The 23,470-nt window shown below is 35.2% G+C and overlaps 3 protein-coding genes across 3 annotated transcripts in view; 2 read left to right on the top strand and 1 right to left on the bottom strand.

The window, feature by feature from the left end:
• The window catches only part of vps72b (vacuolar protein sorting 72 homolog b), a 10,650-nt gene extending 5,669 nt beyond the window's left edge, over nt 1-4,981 (top strand). Inside the window, exons 3-6 of the mRNA XM_067407162.1 lie at nt 599-722; nt 1,810-1,986; nt 2,067-2,211; nt 3,532-4,981. Of these exons, the coding sequence (XP_067263263.1) occupies nt 599-722; nt 1,810-1,986; nt 2,067-2,211; nt 3,532-3,973 (888 nt within the window). The 3' untranslated portion in view covers nt 3,974-4,981. The remainder of the gene's footprint in view (nt 1-598; nt 723-1,809; nt 1,987-2,066; nt 2,212-3,531) is intronic.
• Nucleotides 4,982-5,729: 748 nt separating this feature from the next.
• tmod4 (tropomodulin 4 (muscle)) lies at nt 5,730-17,330 on the top strand. Its single transcript, XM_067407175.1, has 10 exons — nt 5,730-5,863; nt 10,906-11,068; nt 12,334-12,490; nt 12,734-12,856; nt 15,079-15,171; nt 15,311-15,441; nt 15,659-15,766; nt 16,557-16,700; nt 16,789-16,933; nt 17,051-17,330. The coding sequence occupies exons 2-10, from the start codon at nt 10,961-10,963 to the stop codon at nt 17,071-17,073; spliced, it is 1,032 nt and encodes a 343-aa protein (XP_067263276.1). The 5' UTR covers nt 5,730-5,863; nt 10,906-10,960; the 3' UTR covers nt 17,074-17,330.
• Nucleotides 17,331-17,564: 234 nt separating this feature from the next.
• On the bottom strand, nt 17,565-23,195 carry scnm1 (sodium channel modifier 1). The gene is made up of 8 exons (XM_067407190.1): nt 22,885-23,195; nt 22,707-22,777; nt 22,540-22,628; nt 22,361-22,455; nt 21,933-22,033; nt 21,455-21,576; nt 21,222-21,357; nt 17,565-19,133 (listed from the first exon to the last, which is right to left on the bottom strand). The coding sequence occupies exons 1-8, from the start codon at nt 22,933-22,935 to the stop codon at nt 19,022-19,024; spliced, it is 777 nt and encodes a 258-aa protein (XP_067263291.1). The 5' UTR covers nt 22,936-23,195; the 3' UTR covers nt 17,565-19,021.
• Between the last annotated feature and the right edge of the window lie 275 nt (nt 23,196-23,470).

Here is a 23,470-nt window from a genome sequence, read left to right as displayed (position 1 = left end):
CATTTAGAAAGACAATTTACAAATATCACAAAAATATCATGATATCATGGATCATGTCAGTTATTATTGCTCCGTCTGCCATTTTTCGCTGTTGTTCTTGCTTGCTTACCTAGTCTGATGATTCAGCTGTGCACATCCAGACGTTAATACTGGCAGCCCTTGTCTAATGCCTCAATCATGGGCTGGCATATGCAAATATTGGGGGCGTACATATTAATGATCCCAACTGTTACGTAACAGTCGGTGTTATGTTGAGATTCGCCTGTTCTTCAGAGGTCTTTTAAACAAATGAGATTTATATAAGAAGGAGGAAACAATGGTGTTTGAGACTCACTGTATGTCATTTCCATGTACTGAACTCTTGTTATTTAACTATGCCAATATAAATTCAATTTTTAATTCTAGGGCACCTTTAAAGAGAATTAACAAATCACAGATTCTTAATTTTATTGCATTTTACAAAATGTCCCAACATTTCTGGAAATGAGATTGTAATTGTATGGGAAAGGGTGACCAGTACATTCTGTACATAAAGTAAATAATGACAAAATGTTCATTTTTACGTCCCTTGTAATCCCAGAACCTTGTGTTTGCATAGGAGCCAGTTAAAGTGGTGCGGCAGAAACCAAAACAACGGAAACTGGCTGAACTGCCCAGGAGGACAGATAAAACAAAGATTGACAAATACAACCCCCCTGAACTACAGGAGGACATCAGCAAGAGTGAGAGTCTTTCACTTTATTCACACATGCACAAGTGACAAAAACAAAAATTATTCAGGCATTTTTGATATTTTTGATATATTTTTATTAGTGGGTGCAGGACACTATAGTTCATTTATGTAAGTGAGGATAGCAAAATAAAGTAAATTGTGACATATTATACCCAAAAATTCTTCATACAGTGGACTACCAGTAAAATTGATAAAAATTTGGAACCAAAAATGATTCAGACATTTTGACCTGACCATGTTTTGCTTAAGTGTTATCTGACATAATTAAGATTAATTTTTTCTGACACAGTTTAACTCTGAGATCTTGTCATATTTTAATACCATTTTTTAAACTATAGTGAATAAACTGTGTTGATGAATGAAATGTTCAAGGTGTCTGAATAAATTTTTTGTACATAGCAAACATTTTATGATCAGTGTAAGTATATTCTATAATGTTTTAATTTGTTCTTTCCAATAAAGGGAGTTCTGATTAAGTTCAGAACTACAACAATTAATTTGATTTATCAATTTTGTTGCATTGTGTGAAATATTAAACATGATTTTGCGTGCTTGAAATTTGTTTTTATTTATATATTCTTATGCAATGATTTACAAACTGTATTTTTACACATTTACACTCCCTCCTTCTTAGGAAATGACTGCCATAAAAATAGTTTCTGTAAAGAAAGTAAACATTATCTGTCAACAACATTATTCAACAGGAAGTGAGTAGATGTTAATGATAACAGATGTTTCCAAAAATAATAATAAAATTTTTATGAACCTCTTATTGCATATTTACTCTAAGCTCATAAAACAAACAAAACATCATTTCCTGTAGTCATAGTTCTGCTTCATGTGAATTAGATGATTTACAATGCAATAAAATGTGTTTGTTGGCTACTAAAGATATAAATTCCATCAATAAGTTGTTAAGGAGTTAAGTTTATATCTCTTCCTGGAAAGCCAACAATTCACGCACGTGGCAACCACATCATAAACTGTTCGAGATTCTGTCAGAATGAATGTTAGTAAACATATCCAAATCAATATCTGATGAATTGTAGTGAATCAGGAAATTGTTTTTGTCTTAGACAGGAAGTCTGTACGTCAGTCCACAACTGAACACACGCGGCTGACGTACTTGAGGCTGCAGGAGAGGCAAGTTGCTCCACGTCGAAGGAAGGGTACTAGACATGAGCGACCTTTGACACAGGCTGAACTTTTGGCAGAAGCCAAGGTCACAGCAGAGATTAACCTTCGATCACTGGGTGAGGAATTGATAACTCATACTTTTGCAAATTGTTCTGTCTATAAAACATGAATGCAAATAGCTGTGATTTTTTTGCAGAAAACTATGAGCGTTTGGAGGCAGACAAGAAACGGCAGGTTCATATGAAGCGTCAGTGTGTGGGTTCTGTTATCCGATATCACTCCGTGCTCATGCCCCTGGTGACGGACGTCACTCTTAAAGAGGAAAACGTTGATGTAGAGGGGTACTTCTACTGGTTCCACATCTCTTTCTGAATGTCTTTGTACTTCTCTTGCTTTTTTTTTTTTAACTTCTCTTGCTTTTTAGACTTAGACTTTCATTATTATTTTAGGTGGGGCGTACACTTTTATATACCTAATCTTTATATTGCCTGGCACTTAAAACTGGGAAGATAAAGTCACTGAAGTGTTCTTATGTTTACAAATACTTTCATTCATTAATTTGACCTAAAATGACAGAATCAAAATATGATTATTTTTAATTTTTTTTTTTTTTCATTTTTATTAGTTTTGCATCTAATGTCTACGGAAGAGGATTAGGGCCAAGCAATAATAAAAAAATAAAACCATCTTGAGATTAAAGTTGTTCAAAAACTCGTTAAATTTAGAGAAAAAAGTCGAAATAAAATGTTGAGAAAAAAACTTGTTACATTTCGAGAAAAAAGTCGAGATAAAATGTTGAGAATAAAGTCATTAAATTACGATATAAAAGTCATTAAATTACGAGAACAAATTCGTTAAATTATGAGAAAAATGCCGTTAAATTTCGAGAAAAAAGTCGAGATAAAATGTTGAGAATAAAGTCATTAAATTATGAGAAAAAAGTTGTTAAATTACGAGAACAAATTCGTTAAATTATGAAATTGTTCTCATAATTTAATGACTTTTTTCCCGTAATTTAATGACTTTATTCTCATAATTTAATGAGTTTATTCTCAACATTTTATTTGACTTTTTTTCTCTAAATGTAACGAGTTTTTTCTCGAAATTTAACAACTTTAATCTCGAGATGGTTTTATTTTTTTATTATTCCTTGGCCCTAATCCTCTTCCGTAAATGTCTACATACATTATTTTAAACATTTTTCAAAAGTACTGTTGAGTTCTACATGTGTAAATCTTTTTTTATTTAAACAAACATGCTTAACGTATAATATAAATAGAATAAACAATCAAAAAAACACTTAAAAAAGGGATGTATCATACATCATTCTGTCAGAAATAAATTATACTGTTCATTAATTAAGGTATGATTAAATGAATTGATTCTAATAATAATTAAGAAATTAATTAGAAAATCTTTGTTATGGTTATGGAAATAAGAAATCAAGGGAGACACAATTCATTTTTCCTATTCACATTCTAAATTCTAAAATTATGTAAAACTTTTCATGAGAAAAAAAAAAAACTCTGTATTTTTTATCTTTATACCTCATATATCTATATATATATATATATATATATATATATATATATATATATATATATATATATATATATATATATATATTTTTTTTTTTTTTTATTGTTACATCTCATTAACAGTTTGGACCAAGATGCCCAGCAGAATCCAGGCCCTCACCTTCCACAAGCTCTTTCCCAGGCAGAATCAACCCTTACTGCACCACCTAGTGTCCTATCCACTAGCACAGCTGCTGTAAACCCTTCTCTGCCATCAGGGCCTGGCAAATGCTCCCGCACCTACATCACATTCAGTGATGATGAATCTTTCCAGCGTTTCTTTCCCCAGTCCCCAGCTCCTCGAATTCCTGTCCAGGAGGTCTGCCCTGTTACCCATAAGCCTGCGCTCTACCGAGACCCCATCACAGACATTCCATACGCTAATGTACAAGCCTTTAGGATAATCCGAGAGGCCTATAAAAAGTATGTGGCTGCCCACGGCCTGCCCTGCACTGGCACAGCGACTCCAGCCGACACCACTGCAAAGAACCTGCGGCAGAAGATCATTATTAAACAAGGGATGTAGAACAGTAAGATGAACAAGTAGGTAGAAAGAGACAAGAGAGGATCTGTCCATTTGTCATCTCTATCTATCTGTCTATCTGTCTAACCAACCAACCATCCATCCATCCATCCATCCAACCAACCAACCAACCATCCGTCTGTCTGTCCATCCATCCGTCCATCCATCCATCCATCCATCCATCCATCCATCCATCCATCCATCCATCCATCCATCCATCCATCCATCCATCCAACCAACCAACCAACCAACCAACCAACCATCTGTCCATTCATCTATCTATCTATCTATCTATCTATCTATCTATCTATCTATCTATCTATCTATCTATCTATCTATCTATCTATCTATCTATCTATCTATCTATCTATCTATCTATCTATCTATCTATCTATCTATTCAACCAACCAACCAACCAACCAACCAACCAACCAACCAACCATCCATCCATCCATCCATCCATCCATCCATCCATCCATCCATCCATCCATCCATCCATCCATCCATCCATCCATCCATCCATCCAACCAACCATCTTTCTTTCTGTCCATTCATCTATCTATCTATCTATCTATCTATCTATCTATCTATCTATCTATCTATCTATCTATCTATCTATCTATCTATCTATCTATCTATCTATCTATCTATCTATCTATCTATCTATCTATCTATCTATCTATCTATCTATCTATCTATCTATCTATCTATTCAACCAACCAACCAACCAACCAACCAACCAACCAACCAACCAACCAACCAACCATCCATCCATCCATCCATCCATCCATCCATCCATCCATCCATCCATCCATCCATCCATCCATCCATCCATCCATCCATCCATCCATCCATCCATCCATCCATCCATCCAACCAACCAACTTTCTGTCTGTCCATTCATCTATCTATCTATCTATCTATCTATCTATCTATCTATCTATCTATCTATCTATCTATCTATCTATCTATCTATCTATCTATCTATCTATCTATCTATCTATCTATCTATCTATCTATCTATCTATCTATCTATTCAACCAACCAACCAACCAACCAACCGTCTGTCTGTCTGTCCATTCTTCATCCATCCATCCATCCATCCATCCATCCATCCATCCATCCATCCATCCATCCATCCATCCATCCATCCATCCATCCATCCAAAATAATAAACATTCTTTGGTGACATACAACCAGTTTGTTTGTAAGTGCAATAAGCTGCATTGTTGAATGTGTTTCTTTTTTCATAATGGTTTAATGTTGTTATTTTTAAATGCACTGTTTAATGTAATAAAATATGTTATTTGTATTTAGAATGTCTTCAGATTAGTAAACAGCAGTAAAGATTGCTGTCATGTAGCCCATTGAATGTCATTATTTTCATAATAATAAGAAAAATTGTTCCCTCTATAATATTTTCTTATGTCAGAGAGAATACTAAATACTGCCAATGTACAACTTCTACATTAAAATTGTAAACAGAGATAGCCGATATTCAAATTCAGGTCTCTCTTTCAATTCCGCCTCTATACACTAGAGGTCACTCCTCTCTACCAAAATTTTAATGAGTTAATGAAACGGACCGGACTACATGGACCGTTTTGGCAATCCCATCCTCTCTCTCTCGCTCGCTCGCTCACTGTTTCATAGTCACTAATCTCTCAAAGCCAAAATAATGAAATGCTGACCTCATGAAGAGTAGCCCGTATCCCACTCTCAGCTCAACCCAGAGAGTAGGCGAGATATAGGGGGACAGACAGCGAAGAAGGGAGGGCTTAAGGGGGGAAAGACTACCGGGGAGAGAGGGAGGGGGAGAGCGAGGGGCTATTCTCTGATTTCAAACATAGAGTGTCTGTACAGAAGATCCCAGCCGCTCTGAGTCCTAGTGAGGGTAGGTAATCCGTGTATGTGTGTCTCTTTTAGCAACGGAAACACATATTTGTAAGCTTTTAAACTTCATAAACTTGTACTTTTACGTCTAGTTCAGTGTAAAAGAAACGTATTGTTGCATTCAGTTGCTAATTGCATGAATTATTATTTGCTGATTGTGTTCAAGAAATCAATTAAAGGATTAAGGGCCCCAGTGAGTGGTTCATGGTGTAAAGTGTATAGTAAAAGGTTAAAGGTCCAGTTTTTAGAATATCAGAGTAGTAGAGACTAGATCTAGTTAGATTAGTTGGGTAAAGTTTTTGGTTTAGAGCAAGGCTTTGTGGAAAACAGTGCGGTCTCCCTGCATGCACCTGTAGATTTGAGGTCTTATCAACCTTAGCAACATTTCTTTTATTGAAAATGCCAGTCTTGTTTAATGCTTGCTGATTGTCATCATTCTACGTATTATAATTTTTTTAGACATATTTAAGTCTTTGCTTGCTGTTCTACTGCACACTGTAGATTTGTAAGCAGAGAGGATTCATGCAGCTGGAAGTAGCCGACTTGTGAAGCTAAAATTAATCTGAGGTTGATTTGGAATTTTACACTTGGGTGGTTAGACTTGGTGAAGTCAACCTACAAATAGTGTGAAGTATTATGAGCTGTGTGTCAGCTGGAAATTGCTCCCAATATCTGAGTCCATAACTGAATTATGAATCTGAATAAGAAGTCTGTTTTAGTCTCTTGCCGCATGTCAGGAGAGTTCTGGCCACTTGGCAGAATAACTTTTTTTTCTGATGGATGATATGATATCTGATGTGCAGTGCCCAATATTTGTTCTGCATCTTTTTGAAGTACCAGAGGGGGAATTGGGTTTCTGAGACCGAACCAAAGTTTTTGTCATGTGGACGATAATAACTTTATGTCCCCTGGAAGGAGAGCAGTCGAAAGAGTCAGGTTGCTTTCGGAGATGCCTTTAGTCAGTTCATAGGACAGTTTTAAAGATATTTGCCATGTTTTAAAAGAAAAAAGTACAAATAAGCAAAAACTAAAACTAAAAGCTTCAAAAGGCCACAAAAGATCATTTTTCAGTGAACAGTTAAAAATCTTTTTCCACTATAAAGAACCTTTTGTGCAATGGAAAGTTTAAAATTTACGTTAAAGGTTCTTCATGGAACCACTGATGCCACTAAAAAACTTTTATTTTTAAGAGTTTGGAAGTTCTACATTCTTAAAAACAAAGGTTCTTTGACATTGATGGATCCTTGAAGAACATTTAACATTTCCATTGCACAAAAGGTTCCTTATTGTGGAAAAAATGTTCTTTAGATTTTTAAATTTTCTTCACATCAAGATAAAAAAAAAATATTTTAGAACTGTCTTCATGGCATCACTGCAAAAACCTCCTTCTGAAGCTTTATTTTTAAGAGTGTAGCTATGTCAACATTGTTTTTGCGCGAGTTTAATCAATAAAAACAGTTCAATAAACATGTCCTATTGGATTTTTTGTTTGATTCGTAGTTTAATCATTATAATTATAATTTGAACACTATATTATAACATTTTTAAAATGATATCTGTTACACACAGATCAATTCAACAGAACTGCAGGCACAGGATATTAAATTCTTATTCAAAAGATCAAAGTATAGTTATAATTTGTATGTTGTATCTTTATGATTTTTGAAGTTACTGTTCTAACTAAAAATATAATTGAGTTAAAGAAATATTTTCTCTATTTGGAAATGTCAAATGTTAGCCGCTGCATTGCAACAGTGAAATAACAAGCATTCCATGTTGAAGGACTAATTTAAAAAACCCTCTTCACAACCAGTGAGCATGAACAGGTGAAACTCAGCTAATATTTTTTAGGCTTGAGTTGATGTCACTTAAGAGCTGTGAGAACAGGTGTGCAGAACAGGCAGACAGCCGTTTTTTTTTTTTTTCTGGGACATGCGCACAACACAAAAAGATGACACCTGGTCAGCAGAAGGCCTGCTGTATGTTTATTGTAAGACTGAAGAGACAATAGTTAATAGCTATTTATAATCCCTGATCTGTCAGTCTTGTAGACTGACAGGTTCCTGAAAGACTGGTGTCAGATGCATTGTCCATTTCTGAGGGAAAGGTCATTTGGAAGATAGGTAATGTCATTAACTTTTGTTTAAAGCTGAGATTGCACAATTAAACTAAAGTTAGTTAGATATATATAAAATAGTAAATTTTAATAATAATTATTAATAATTATTCTTAAAATGAGGTGAGGACTGTGAGTTTTGTAATGTAACGAATCAGTAAACTTGTACCACATGCACATGTGATGGATTGATTGATGTCTACAATATTTAGTTTTTATTTTCTCTTTTTAGCTCTGTTATCCTGTGTTTGTGTCACTGGCTTTACAAATTAGAGCCATGCTACTCTGGTCTAACACCACAAATACACACCCAAAACAAACACAAAATCACATTATATAAAATTAGCCATGATCAACTCTAATAATCTGCTAATTATTTTATTTCATAATATCTATTTGAATTATTATGTAGCAAGTATCAGTTCATGAAAGTGTGGAACATAACAGATCTGTGTGATTCATTGTGTGAAATTTAGCAGTAATGTTCATTAGCATATATTTATAGACCATGACCTCACTGGTCTCCAAATGGTTTTGCCACATGATTGTAAACATTGATCGGCCATCTTAAAAAAAGCGATTTGATTCAATTTATTTACATATCAAAAGCATTTATAAGATTACAAATGAAACATTTTTGGAGAGCTTTAGCTTTGTGTTATGCAAAACCATCTCAGTTTGAATACAAGCTGTGGAAGATGGAACTCATACTGCAGCCTTTAAAGTTATATAAAATCATTCAAAATTGTGTACAGTATTCTTGTATATTTTTTCTGTGTGAAAATATCTAAACATTCTTAATACAAAACAAAACCCCTAAATCATTTGAGAAACAAAATTACATAATATATTAAGACCTGTTTTCCATTTGTGACCCTGGACCAGTGGGTCAGTTTTTTTTTTTAATTGATACATCTGAAAGCTGAATAAATAAGCTTTCTATTGATTATGGTTTGTTAGGATAGGACAATATTTGGCCGAGATACAACTATTTGAAAATCTGGAATCTGAGGGTGCAAAAATATAAAAATATTGAGAAAATTACCTTTAAAGTTGTCCAAATGAAGTCCTTAGCAATGCATATCCACTCACAAAAATATATTATTTTATATTTTTATGGTAGGAAATTTACAAAAATAAATTCATGTAACATGATCTTTACTTAAAGGAACACTCCACTTTTTTTGAAAATAGGCTCATTTTCCAACACCCCTAGAGTTAAACAGTTGAGTTTTACCGTTTTCGAATTCATTCAGTCGATCTCCGGTTCTGGCGGTACCACTTTTAGCATAGCTTAGCATAGTTCATTGAATCTGATCAGACCGTTAGCAAAGAGTTTTGATATTTTTCCTATTTAAAACTTGACTCTTCTGTAGTTACATTGTGTACTAAGACCGGCGGAAAATGAAAATTTGCGATTTTCTAGGCTGATATGGCTAGGAACTATACTCTCATTCAGGCGTAATAATCAAGGAACTTTGCTGCCGTATCATGGCTGCAGCAGTGCAATGATATTATGCAGCGTCTCTCACAAACGTCTCCATGGTTGCAAGGCACGTTCCCTGTGCAAGCAGGGGCTCACGGGCGCTGCGTAATATCATTGCACTGCTGCAGCCATGGAACGGCAGCAAAGTTCCTTGATTATTACGCCTGAGTGAGAGTATAGTTCCTAGCCATATCAGCCTAGAAAATCACAACTTTTTATTTTCTGTCGGTCTTAGTACACGATTTAACTACAGAAGAGTCAAGTTTTAAATAGGAAAAATATCAAAACTCTTTGGTCATTTTTAAGCGCGATGCTAACGGTCTAATCAGATTCAATGAACTATGCTAAGCTATGCTAAAAGTGGTACCGCCAGAACCGGAGATCGGCTGAATGGATTCAAAAACGGTAAAACTCAACTGTTTAACTCTAGGGGAGTTGGGAAAATGAGCCTATTTTCAAAAAAAGTGGAGTGTTCCTTTAATTTCCAAATGACTTTTGGCATAAAAGAAAAATTGATAATTTTGTCCCATTGTATTGTTGGCTATTGCTACAAATATACCTGTGCGACTTATGACTGGTTTTGTGGTCCACGGTCATATTTTTTATGCATAAATCTACCATAATGCTATGAGGTTATGCTTAAAACAATATGCACAATGTTATATTAAAAATGTTTTGGTATTTAATTGGAAAATCAAATAAAAATGTTCACAGCTAATTTTCGCTGTGTGACTATTTCAAACAAGTTAAGACTAGACTGGCGAGGTCTGTAACATGTTAGGCTGTATTGTCTGTAGTTTATGTTGCAGATCTAGTTTGGGTGTGGTGGTCTGAAACTGTCGACTAGCCCATGACTCTATCAGCCTGTTTCACAGGCGGGCAGGCGGCAGCATGGGCCACATTCACATGAGTGTGAGCCAGTGATAACTCCTCACAGTTCTAACCTTCTCCTCCTTACTGTAACCCAAAACCCAAGCGTTACTGTTCAGAGACTAAAAATAGACAAGATTCTCTCTGTCTCTCTGCCTTGGAATCAAAGAAGCAGTGAGTTCTTTCCTCATGTCACATATGATCTCTGTGTACACTATAATAATTAGATGGTGTTGTCAGAAAGGCATATCTCTGTTCCCAAGTACACTGTACCCTCAGACCCCTAAAAGCTCTCCCTGTACACAAATGCTAGCCTTGTTCTTTTAATTCAGCTGGGCTTTGAGGCATTTAACAATGTAAGCTGTTCCCTATCTATCATGGACTTTCAGTGGCTGGCTCTTTTGGCTAGGCTGAAAGTGACTTGGACTGGAAATCAGGTTTTCCCATTCATTTTTAACTTACAGAAAGCTTTGAGGGACTGAATAAAGCAAGAAGCCATTATTGTGCCTTATTTGCAAGCCAAATATAGTAAAACTAGTTGTTTTTGCTTAAACTTTTATCTCTCTCGCAGGGCCTGCTGTCTCTGGGCGAGCTGTGTGAATTGAGAGTACCAACAAGCAGCAAGCATGTCTAAGAGCGATCCCCGAGACATTGACGAGGATGCCATCCTCAGGGGCCTCAGCGCCGAGGAGCTGGAGAAGCTGGAGTATGAACTGCAGGAGATGGACCCTGAGGTACTATGCTATGCAACTCTTTAAATCTCAAGTATGGCTAGCTAGGTATAATATGAGTACATTATGGACCTTTTGCATAAGCAATTATAAGGTTTTTCCACATGCACCTATTTGTAAGGAGACATCAGTTATAGACAAGATGAGAAATTAAAATAAAAAACTTTTTGAACCTTTATTTTTAAGCGTTACACTGCAAAAAAATGCCTTTCTTACTTAGTATTTTTGTCTTGTTTTCAGTCCAAATATCTGAAAATTCTTAAATCAAGCGAAAACAAGCAAAATTATCTGCCGATATGATTATTAATATATAATAAGATTATTTTTCTTACCCCTTTGGTAGATAATTTTGCTTGTTTTAAGTAAAAATGTTGATTTTATTTTCCAGAAAACAAGACATAATATCTTGTGCATTTTCACTTATCTAGTAAATGCATCTTGATGTAAGAATTTTTAGATATTTGGACTGGAAATAAGACAAAAATATTAAGTAAGAAAAGCTTTTATTGCAAAGTGAATGAACGAATGAATGAAAGAATGAACAAGTGAGCGAGTGAATGAATGAGCGAATGAACCAAACGAACAAATAAGAAAGAGGTAATGTCCAGTCAGCTGGTCATTATTGAAAAATAAACCCAGACAAGGTGATCTTGAGACACAAGATTGCACTAGCTGCGTTTGCATTAAACAAAAAAGAAAGAGCATGCAGTGTGATACAAGAGACATTAAACTAGCACTGTTTCAGTGGAACAGTGGTCAGATATAAAGCGTTGCCATTGGCAACAGCGAATATTTGCAAACATGTGACCGCTGAATGCAGCGACTGACCAATCAGAGTCAAGTATTCCAGAGATCTGCATAATAAATAAGCATAATTGCTGCTGAACTTGACAATGATCACCATGCATTTTGTTTTGATAAAAAAGAGCAGCTTTGGCATTTTGAAAATAAATTTTGTGTCCCACTGTGAAAAAAGTGACATAGGTAGATGATGACAGAATTTTCTTTTTAAAACAAATGATTCTGGAAAGATTCACCAATCAAATTTAGATATGTGAATGGGTGCATTTCTGGTTGCAGAAATCATTTAAAACTTTTTACATATACAAATAGTTAAATTTAATTATTGTACATACTTTTTATTGAAGTTAAAATCCACTCAGAATCAAATTTCTACAGGGGCACATGTCATTTGTAAAAAGCACAAACATGCAGGAGAGTGTAGCAATGATGGTTTTAAAATTTATACACTTCTATTGACCTTTCAGAATGCCATGCTCCCAGCCGGCTTCCGCCAGCGTGACCAGACCAAGAAAAGTCCCACAGGCCCCTTTGATCGCTTCGCCCTGATGGATTACCTGGAGAAGCAGGCCATGGAACACCAGGACAGAGACGATCTGGTACCCTTTACAGGGGAGAAGAGAGGTACCACCACCATTGGTCTGACAGTAACGTAACAGTTCTAATATCTGAAAACCCTTAGTAAACAAAACACGCTTTGAGATATTCAACTGACACATGCATAGAGAATAAAGGCAGCATCTATTATTTTAGAATTTAAAATAATGAATTAATTTTGAATTTTCTAATTATAATTTTATTTGTTTATGTTTGTTCATGTTGTAAATTAGTATAGTGAACATTTCTCTTTCTCTCTGCTGTCTGTAGGTAAAGCCTTTGTCCCTAAACCAGGGTCAGGACAAATCCCTGTGGAGGAGCAGATCACTCTGGAACCTGAGCTGGAGGAAGCACTGAGGAATGCAACAGATGCTGAAATGTGTGACATTGCAGGTGGCCATCACATTTCTTCTCTGTTCCTGTTGTTTCTATTCACATGACATCAAATATTTTATGATATCCAGTCCAGGGTGCTCTAAATATATGCATTACAACTCTTCTAAAACTAATCCTCACTTTATAACCTGTAACGTCCTGTAACGGCTCTGACTTTAATCACATTTGATCCTCTATTTACTATTGTAAACAGCTGATCACAAAACCCCATGCATAACATCTGTCAATCAAACCTTTCCTAATTTCATCTGCTCTATTTGTACAATCAGTATCTCATATGACAATTTTGTTTTTAATATATATATAAGAGAACCAGCCTAGCTGACTTATATGTGGAACTATGAATGGAGTAGGTCATGCACAGAATTATACCATGCAGTATCTTTTTTCCCAAGCTCAGCAGCTCACCAAAATAAAATGAGCAACGGCCAACTAGTCAACATGAGCAGAGATGGAGTGAAAATGTTTGGCTGCAAGTCATCTGTAGGCCAGAAAAACGTTGTGACTGTATATTGGCAGTATTTAACCAAACATAAATATCAGATATTAAAAATGCAACATACAACATTTTTCTTAATGTAACATACTAAAGTGATGGAAACCGGTCAATAGTCTAATTGTCCTTGAGCTGGGTTGTGAGAACTTAATAATACGCCTTTGCCCTTAAGGGCATTTAAAGTTGTGAACGTAGCACACATGAGTTTTGGAGCGTGTCACTGGGTGCAGATTATCCAGCGGAGCCCCTCATTCAGAACACAGTTTTAACTCTGGAACACGTCCAGTTCAGGATTAAACTGTCAATAGGGGTTTGCCGTTGGTGATTTTATGGATGAGTCCGCTTTTACTGAGATGCAGCTAACCGGGGAATGTACAGACACAGGGTCATGAATTGAGAAATCAAATTTTCCTTTTGACATATAAGAGGTCATTATACTATAAAAAATATCTTTGAAGTTTCAGAACTAACTTCCTCATTAGTCCATAAAAAGCTTTTACTGAAACCAAGCTCCTAAAATGACTTGTTTCAGATTTTGTATCAGTATGGCGTAATAGTGCGACAAAGGACCGCCTCTGCAGAAGAAAATCAACGCCTACTTCTACCTCATTGCCTCTTTAGCCCCGCCCACCAATTGCAAGTCATGTATTAGTAAACAATGTTTTTACCATGTGTCACAATTGCTTTGTCTCTTACAGATCGTTTGATATGTAGCCTACTCACTTTACTTTCACTTTACTGAAAACAATTAATGTTGAAAATAAGAATAGTACATTGTTCAAGTAGCTCAGAAAATTACAAGTATAAAGTTTTATTTACGAGTTCTATGATCACATGAATACTTTTTACAAGTCAGAATAGTTACAGTAATCTGGTGTGAATGCACCTACAAAAAAGGGTCAAAAACAGTGTAAAACAGTGTAAAAATCTTGCTAAACTTATAGGTGGACCTCAAAGAACATAAAAAATGCAGTTTAGGACCCCTTTATTTGTGCCGGTGGTTTTAATCTGGTTATTGTATCTGAAAACGTCATTCAGAACTAGTATAAAGGTAAAGTCTGGCCCAATCCCAATTTTTATCTTCTATTGCCACAATGTTTTTGTTCACCAGTCCAGCCACTGCTAATTGAAACATAAGAGGGAGTTATTAATGGTGGGTTTAGTGGTTAGTCAGCGCCACCTGCTGTTCAACTGCAAATTTACAGTTTAAGAGACACACATCTAGTCAGTTTAAATGATTTGTGCCAGTGTTTCTCACAAGCTATTCCACAAATTATGTACTTATTATTTTGTTTTTTAATAATGTTAAATAAAATAATTGTTTAAAATGAGCTGATTAATTATTATAGAATTTTAAATTAATAATTATAATTACTATTTATACATTTATCATTAAATCAAATATAAGTGATTTTTAAATTATAATTTATTATTATTAATAATAATAAATAAATATTATTATTTATATTATTATTATATTTTTATTTATTTTATATTAAATATAAAAGTAAATTGTATTGTATTATATAATATTATTAATATAAAGAACATATTTTTATGTATATTTTAAGTTTCATTTTTTTAATAACTAATAATTATTAATTATTATTATTATTATGCTTTTATTAAAACATATTCATATATTCACTGGCATCCTGTAACAGCAGTCTGAGAGTACTGGATGTTTAAATTATTATCTAATGAGATGCTTGTATCCTCACAGCCATCCTGGGGATGTACACGCTCATGAGCAACAAGCAATATTATGATGCCCTGAACACTACTGGCAAGATTGCAAACACAGAAGGCATCAACAGTATGTATTTACAACACATTTAACACCAAACCATTTAATGTCAAACTAAAATTTTTATATAGTGAGTTTTTGTAAATTCACTTATAAGTTCACAGTATGAACTTATGTATCATAAGCTCGTCGGTTTATTGTCTTTTAGGTGTGGTGAAACCAGATGTGTATAAGATCTATCCTGATGAGCCTCCCAATGACACAGATGTGGAAGACACTCTCCGCTGCCTCCAGAAAAACGATAGCAGGCTGAAGGAGGTCAACCTCAACAACATCCCGGTAAACACGCTAACAGTGCTGACACTTCAATAAGCAGAATTATAATCACATTACAGGCTAGACATAGCATTAATATTATAAACAGATTGCTTAATTACACTTTCAGTATTTGTTTTCTTGCAAACTTCTGATTAATTACTGTAATTAATCATAAGAATTGATGCATTTCTCTGCTTGAGCAGGATGGTGATGTTAATGAGTGTTTATGTTGATGTAGGACATTCCCATCCCAACTCTGAAAGAGATTTTTGAGGCTATGAAGCGCAACACAAACGTGCTAAGCCTCAGCATCGCTGGGACACGCAGCAATGACCCTGTGGCCTTTGTAAGTCTTGAACCCTTTGCTTCTGATGTTGTTTCATTCTCTCATTCCTTTGTTTCGATCTCATTATTCTTCCATATACACATCTGAAAATATATTCAAAATATCTTAAATGTGTCTTGATCAAATAAATTAATAGGTTTTGTAGTTTTAAAATGCTGTAAATAAAAATAAAAACTTTATGGACAATTTATCATAAATAATAATAAGTTTAGTCAGGTACATTACTTTTCAAAAGGGTCACAATTTTTTTTTTTGAAAGAATTAATACTTTTTTCAACAAGGATGCAGTAAATTGATCAAAAGTGACAATAAAGGCATTCATAATGTTACAAAAGATTTTAAAATATTTCAAATACTAACTAACTTCCAGTTTTTAACATTGATAATCATAAGAAATGTTTCTTGAGCAGCAAATCAGCACATTAGAAAGATTTCTGAAGGATCATGTGACACTGAAGACTGGAGTAATGATGCTGAAAATTCAACTTTGCCATCACAGGAATAAAATGCATTTAAAAATAAATGAAAATAGAAAAAAAAAAAATTAAATTGTAATACTATTTCACAATATTTTCACTGTATTTATCTCATGTGAGCATGAGATAAAAACATTAAAAAAATGTATCAACCCCAAACTTTTAAACTGTAGTGTATTTTTCTTGACTAATCAATAGTTCATTTGAATATTCTTCATAAAATCAATGCTCAATTCTGTTTTCTTCTGTATGTATTATGGAAATTATTGACAGTCGACATCAGTTGTTTCTCTTGCTCTGTTCCTGTGAGTCAGGCTGTAGCTGAGATGTTACAGTCCAACACCACCCTGCAGAGCCTCAACATTGAGTCCAACTTCATTACTGCACAAGGCATGATGGCCATCATCAAGGCACTAGAAGAGAACTCCACCCTGACCGAGATTAAGATTGACAACCAAGTAAGAGGCTAAAATACTACTGCCAAAAACATCTGATGGCATGTGTGTTTAAATCATACAACTAAATAGTTCATGCACATTCTCACAGAGACAGAAACTGGGCGACTCAGTTGAGATGGAGATTGCATCTATGTTGGAGAACAACCCCAGCATCATAAAAATTGGCTATCACTTCACTCAGCAGGGCCCACGTGCCAGAGCCGCCATGGCCATCACCAGAAACAATGATATCCGTGAGCGTGTTCTCATATTATTTTCTTAAATATTGCAGCTTGTACTGGTCTGTAGCTGAAACAGGAACATTTTTAGTCACTGAACTTGATATTTTTGTACTTTTATCCCATATCCAGTTCGTCAGCAGAGAGTAAGATGAAAAGAAGATGGAGTTTAGTTCATCTAGGAGGTATCAAAGTTCTCCATGTGCATTCTTGGAGTCCTACAGACACTCCAACAACAGCCATGAAAACATGACAGCTTTTACCATTCACCATCGGCCATTGTGGATATCATTATCACCAGCTTGATGAGACTTCATTGCTTTTTGTGGATTTCATCAACTCAAAAGCTCTGACCTAATAAAATTGACCTGCTCTTTAATACCTCAGTTTGCAAACTTGAAAATGACACCAGTTATTCAGTTAATTTTATGGTAATAGGTAAGTTTTTATGTAAATATTTCAAATAAAATATTACAATGTATATTGTCTAATCAGACTTCAAAGATTTATTAAATTACAAAACCATCATTTAAACCAGGTCTGTTCTATCAAAGCACTGACACACTACTGTTCAAAAGTTTTTTTTTTTGTTTTTTTTTGAGAAAATATTTTATTCAGCAAGGAAGTGATAAACTGATCACAAGTGACCGTAAAGATATTTTTACATTTTACAGATTTTTTTTTTTAGTGCAAATAAATGTTCTTTTTTTAACTTTCTAATCATCAAATAATTCTAAAAAAAATCAGTTTCCACAAAAAAATATTAAGCATCACAACTATTTTCAGCATTGATAATAAGAAATTTTTCTTGAGCACCAAATCACCATATTAGAATGATTTCTGAAGAATCATGTGACACTGAAGACTGGAGTAATAGCTGATGAAAATTCAGCTTTGCCATCACAGGAATAAGTCATTTTAAAATACATTAAGGTAGTAAAAATATTGTAATAATATTTCACAATATTACTGTTTTTACTGCATTTTTTTTAATCAAATAATGGCTGCCTTGATGAAATTTATCAAAAACCAAACTTTTGGGTTGTGTAAACACTGCAATGCATTCTTAAAGCAGATGCTTTCAACAGACTCGTTGTATAAACAAAACAAAAAAACAGCTTCATTATCATTTGAAGATCTGGACTCTGTTATGATTTAGATTAGATTTAGATTATGCATTATTAAATTAAAAGAGGATTGAGATAAAATGATGCATGAGTCATTTCATAACTTTGATTATATGATTAACCTTTTCAAATGATGACCCAAACCCAGAGGCAAAAAACAAATGGAACTATTCAATATCCCACAGCCGTGCTTCCTGCTCCCCCTCAGCTAACCTATTTATACACGTGAACCACCCAGTCATGAAACCCAGGCTGATGGCTTTGAGTTACAAGCTCCAAATATACCGCCTTCCTCGAGGAGATTTATGCTCCCCTTTGGAACAGCTGCTAGCCTATGAAGATTCTCAAGCGCCACCAAATACAGTTTTTTAAAGAATTTGTAAAAAGCGACAGCAGTAACAAAAGTGAATTTTTGATTTCTGTGGGTGACTAAACTTAACAAGTCTACTGCAGAATGTGGTCCCACTATGCCAAGATCACTCTGATGGCATTTGGCAAAGGAACCACAGTACGAAGCAGCCGTTCCACATTCTGTTCTCAATTTGGAACAGATTTGGCCCTATTCAATCATGCAACCAACATTCACACATGGAAAGTAAAATGATAATGATATTTGTAAAAATATACCACATGAGATTGAACAGACTGAGAGGTTATAACTTTATTTATATACAACATTCTTTTTGCATTTTCTAAAACATCCTCCATTGGGTCAGAATCAGATTTTTTTTTTTTTTTTAAATAAGATGGCAAGTACACAGTACTAATACAATTTGCAAAACGCAACAGCTCAAATTCTTTTCCAGAAAGAATGTCTTAAAGTTTCAACCTTACTGTATATAAAGTGGGTCACACGTAAAAGATGTCATATGAGAGCTGTGACTGTCGAGAACATCTTGCACACAGTTCAGTTTAAATGTAGCCTGAAGCCTTTTTTGCAGTTGCTGAACAGTATGGAGCTGTTTAACTGAGTCTGCTATGAAGTTTCCCTGCAAGGAGGCAAAAGAGCCGGTTCTTCTTCATCCGAGTCAAACTCGACATTCTCATCTTTTACCCATTTACCACTTCGGTCCTGCAGCCACCCTGAACTGGAATAGTGGAGAGGGAAAAAAGGAGAAAAAGAGCGGTCACCTAAATATTAATAAATAAGAAGCATACAGTTATTTAATAATCTCACTGTGACGTAAACATTTTTAATTCTTATTTGTATACTAACATCAATGGCTGTTTACATAAACAGATTGGACTAAATCTTACAAGTCTTTAGTCTTTTTTTCCCCAAACTTTAAGAAGGGTCATAACTTTAAAGGGTTTGTTCACCCAAAAATGAAATTTCTGTCATTAAGTACTTATATTCATGTTGTCCCAAACCCGCAAGACCTTCGTTTTGTCTTTGGAACACAAATTAAGATATTTTTGATGAAATCCGAGGGGATCTGATCCACACATAGGCAACAACAACATTGCACCTTTTGAGGTCCAGAAAGGTACTAAAGACATTGTTAAAACCGCCAATACTGATCTGCCGTTCGGATGAAAACACTGAAAACATAGCATTATGACGGGACACACGAATTTGTTGAGTAAAGTCATTATTTTTGCTTTGTTTTTGTGCACAAAAAGTATTCTCTAGTGATGACCGTCTGACACCGATGCTCCGACACAAGCTTCGAACTCGGAGCAGCATTTTTCTTGAACTACTGCTTCGGAGCTTGCTTTGGTGCGGAAAAACACACGTGACCGATGACGTCCGAAGCAGCAACTGCTTCAGTTCTCTAAGTGAATCACATGACTGGTTCAGACCAGTCGATACTGCTTCGCATCGCGAGAGGCTTCATGACGCGAGACTTTGCTGCGCGCACGCTTCAGCAGCTTTTTAGGTGCGTAATAGGACTATATAGACACCCAAAATGATGCACAAGATGTGGGTTTGTTGTATTAGGAGTTTGCATAGTTGTTATTATCACTGCATTGTTTGATCATCATCATGGAGCCAGCTAGGAAGAGAACCTGTTCTCCAATGTGGGAACATTTTTATCTGATCAGCCCTAATAAGGTGCTTTATTATACCTTGGTTATCCTACTGCACCTGGCTTATTTATTTTGTGGCTGGTTTATTTACATCATTCACACAAACCCTAGTTATACTTATACAGACATTATATTGCTATCTACAATTTTGCCACTAGATGTCACTGAAACGAAGCTTTGAATGAATGAACCCATTTTCAAAACAATTGATGAAGTGGTTCAATACTGATTCGCTGCTTCATTTGGACATCACTAGTATTCTCGTCACTTCATGATATTAAGTTGAACCACTGTAGTCACGTTGCCGGTTTTAACGATGTCTTTAGTACCTGTCTGGACCTCAAAAGGTGCATTGACATTGTTGCCTATGTGTGGATCAGATACCCTCGGATTTCATCAAAAATATCTTAATTTGTGTTCCAAAGACAAACGAAGGTCTTGCAGGTTTGGGACGACATGAGGGTGAGTACTTAATGACAGAAATTTCTTTTTTGGGTGAACTAACCCTTTAAGTCGGTTAAATAAAAAGGTATTAGCATCCAATTAGCATCCAAAAAGTAAGACCAATTGGCTACCCTTAGTTGGTCAGACTAGTTAAAAACTGTGATAGTTGAAAGCTGTGACAGTTGAGTGCATGAAGTGTCCAACATTCCACACTTCGTTTTTTTTGGTTAAAGGGTTAGTTTACCCAAAAATGAAAATTCTATCAATAATTACTCATCCTTATGTCGTTTCAAAAACCCGTAAGTCATTTGTATGAGGTATTTACTACCTTTCTGGAGCTTGAAAGTGGTAGTTGTCTAGTTAGGCTGTCAGTGGAGGAACAGAAAGCTCTCAGATTTCATTAAAAACATCTTCATTTGTGTTCCAAAGATGTACAAAAGTCTTATGGATTTGGAACGACATGAGGGTGAGTAATTAATGACAGAATTTTAATTTCTGGGTCAAGTGTATCATCCGGGTACTGGAATTTTCAGTGTGAACACACTAATCAGCACACTAATATTTATACTACAAAATAGCTTAGAATAGTAAAAGTAAGTGAATTGGGACACATCATTTTGCATATGTTTATGCAACTGGCCCCAGTTCTTTAGTCAGTAATGTGAGTTAAATGTGAGTCATTGTGTGGAGTGTTGTCATACCTCTTTAATTTGAGGTAGTGGTCCAGTTCTCTGCGTCTCTGCTCAGTTAGAGGCTCACAATCAGTGGATGTCACAATGCTGGACCCTTTCTTTCTCTTCTTTGTCTCTACTTTCCCTTCAGTCTGGCCCTCATGCACTACAGGTGACAATTGGCACGCATGCATATGGAAAATGAAAAGGAATTATAAGCACAAAATGTATCTTTCCTTAAAATAAACAGACTTTTGTTATACCTGTTGTGCTAGTTGTTGACATGGAGTCAATACTTCCTGTCCTCATGGATGTGTGGGGGTTGATATTGTTGACTTGATCATTTCTATCCTCTTGGCCACATCCTGATGATTCCATTCGTTCACTTGATAAATGTAGAAAATGAGAAAATAAGTGTAAAATGAATCGAGTCAAGTCATCTTTATTTATATAGCACTTTATACAATACAGATTTCATCAAAATATGAGATAAATTCTGCTGTAAAGCAGCTCTACAGCAGACATTAGTGTCATTATTCCAATTCATTATTCATGTCAGTTCAATGTTGATTCAGTTCAGTTCATTGTTGATGTTGCAAAATTCATCAGTTCTGAAATGAGGCTGAATCAGCTTTAAAGCAGTTCTGCAGAAAACAGAGGTCAAAGACACTAGAAAAAGACAAACAGCCTAGAGAGGTCTATAATTCTGACACGAAAGCAGAAGGTTCATAAAGATATTACCTGGCCTTTCTGTGGCAGCTACTGTACGGAGCAGTTCTGAGTAAGGCATGATGGGTAATTTTGCGTGTTTGGCTCAGTAGAGGAGCTGAACTGGAGGGTTCCTGAGGACAAGCAATATGTGTATGTACTGTGGGGTCAAAATAAAACCTTCAAAAATAATTCAGTAAAAATTGGAAATAAAAAATAGAACTATATTAAAATATTCTCCGCACTATTTTAAGTCGCTAATCACAAGCAAATTTGTGTTGATTTAAGACATATCAAATACTAAGACAGTTGAAAATTTGTCTAAACTTTTCACTCAGATTTTTATATAAATTATAATCTGATATGATAAATTAATGATTGAAGAAGTTTATTAAATTAGCAAAATACAAGATAGTAGAATGGACTTTAGTATAAACTGACAAGAAAATGCATTCAGACACCTGTCGATCATCTTCTGCTTTGACATAGTCTTGATGCCTTCTTTTATCAATTTCACGTTGCAGTTGATTCTTTTTGCCGTAGAACCATTTCATTCCTATAAAAGAATAGACCAAAGAGGACTTAAATCCTGAATGCCACTTTATACAGAGGCTGAGTAAATGCATAGGTAGAATTTCACCTTCAAGATGTCTCTTTCCCTTCCTGTGCACCACGAGCATATCAACAGTGTCAAATACAGGACGGTGAGAACACACAAGGCAGCTGTATCTACAGTGAGGAATAATGGGATAAATTCAGTCACAGACTTCTGGAAGCAATTCAGACAACCAGCAATACAATAATCACCTCCCGTTTTTCATCAGAACAGCTTCATCGTCTGGGATAAAGTTTGACAGAAGATCTGCTACGCGTCGTTTCTTGTAAGAGAAAGATAGAGAAAGACTGTGAGAAAAAGAAAAGGGACTGGTGCATGTGTACTACAAATAAATATCACATGTTTGTCTGTTTGCTGTTTTTGTCATACCTTCAGTACATTTAGCTGACTTTGATCATCACCCTCCCGTTTGAAAGACATGTTTGGTAACCCGCAGTCTTATACTTCTAGGTATTATAAGTAGTTTTTCTTATTTCTCTACAACAGATAGGCAGGCTTACTAAAAACATCCATTCCTTCCTGTTTTTGTCTGTGGGATTGTGGGTAGTGATGTCCGATGCATGAACGAATCGTTCTTTCGAGTCGGTTCTTAGTAGACCGGTTCGCAAATCTGAATCGGTTTTTGTCATGTCCCGAAATAAAAGGATTGGATAGTTCACTCAAAAATAAAAATGCTGACATCATTTACTCACCCTCAAGTTGTTCCAAACATGTATGAATTTCTTTCTTCTGCTGAACACAAAGGAAGATATTTTGAAAAATCCGCACTGCACTGCACTTGCGCATATGGAAAAATACCACGGTGCCCCACAACTGTTTGGTTACCGACATTCTTCAAAAATATCTTCCTTTGTGTTCAGCAGAAGAAAGAAATTCATACAGACTTTTAATTTTTGGGTGAACTAAGCTTTATACGCAAAGCAAAAGAACTCGTGAATCATTGTAACCTACTTAT

The sequence above is a fragment of the Chanodichthys erythropterus genome, chromosome 2 (genome assembly GCF_024489055.1).
Source record: "Chanodichthys erythropterus isolate Z2021 chromosome 2, ASM2448905v1, whole genome shotgun sequence".
Classification (NCBI taxonomy): Eukaryota; Metazoa; Chordata; class Actinopteri; order Cypriniformes; family Xenocyprididae; genus Chanodichthys; species Chanodichthys erythropterus.
The sequence above is the reverse complement of the archived record's forward strand: the minus strand, read 5'-3'. Positions and strand labels throughout refer to the sequence as shown.

Bases quoted from the DNA above. Each gene is read 5' to 3' on its own strand.
- scnm1 (XM_067407190.1), bottom strand. From the start codon at position 22,935: ATGTCTTTCAAACGGGAGGGTGATGATCAAAGTCAGCTAAATGTACTG. The intron at 22,629-22,706 runs GTGATTATTGTA...TCCTCACTGTAG, and splicing joins GTTCTGATGAAAAACGGGAG to ATACAGCTGCCTTGTGTGTT. The intron at 19,134-21,221 runs GTATGACAACAC...CCACTATTCCAG, and splicing joins CACTACCTCAAATTAAAGAG to TTCAGGGTGGCTGCAGGACC.
- tmod4 (XM_067407175.1), top strand. From the start codon at position 10,961: ATGTCTAAGAGCGATCCCCGAGACATTGACGAGGATGCCATCCTCAGG. The intron at 11,069-12,333 runs GTACTATGCTAT...TTGACCTTTCAG, and splicing joins TGCAGGAGATGGACCCTGAG to AATGCCATGCTCCCAGCCGG. The intron at 15,172-15,310 runs GTATGTATTTAC...ATTGTCTTTTAG, and splicing joins AAACACAGAAGGCATCAACA to GTGTGGTGAAACCAGATGTG.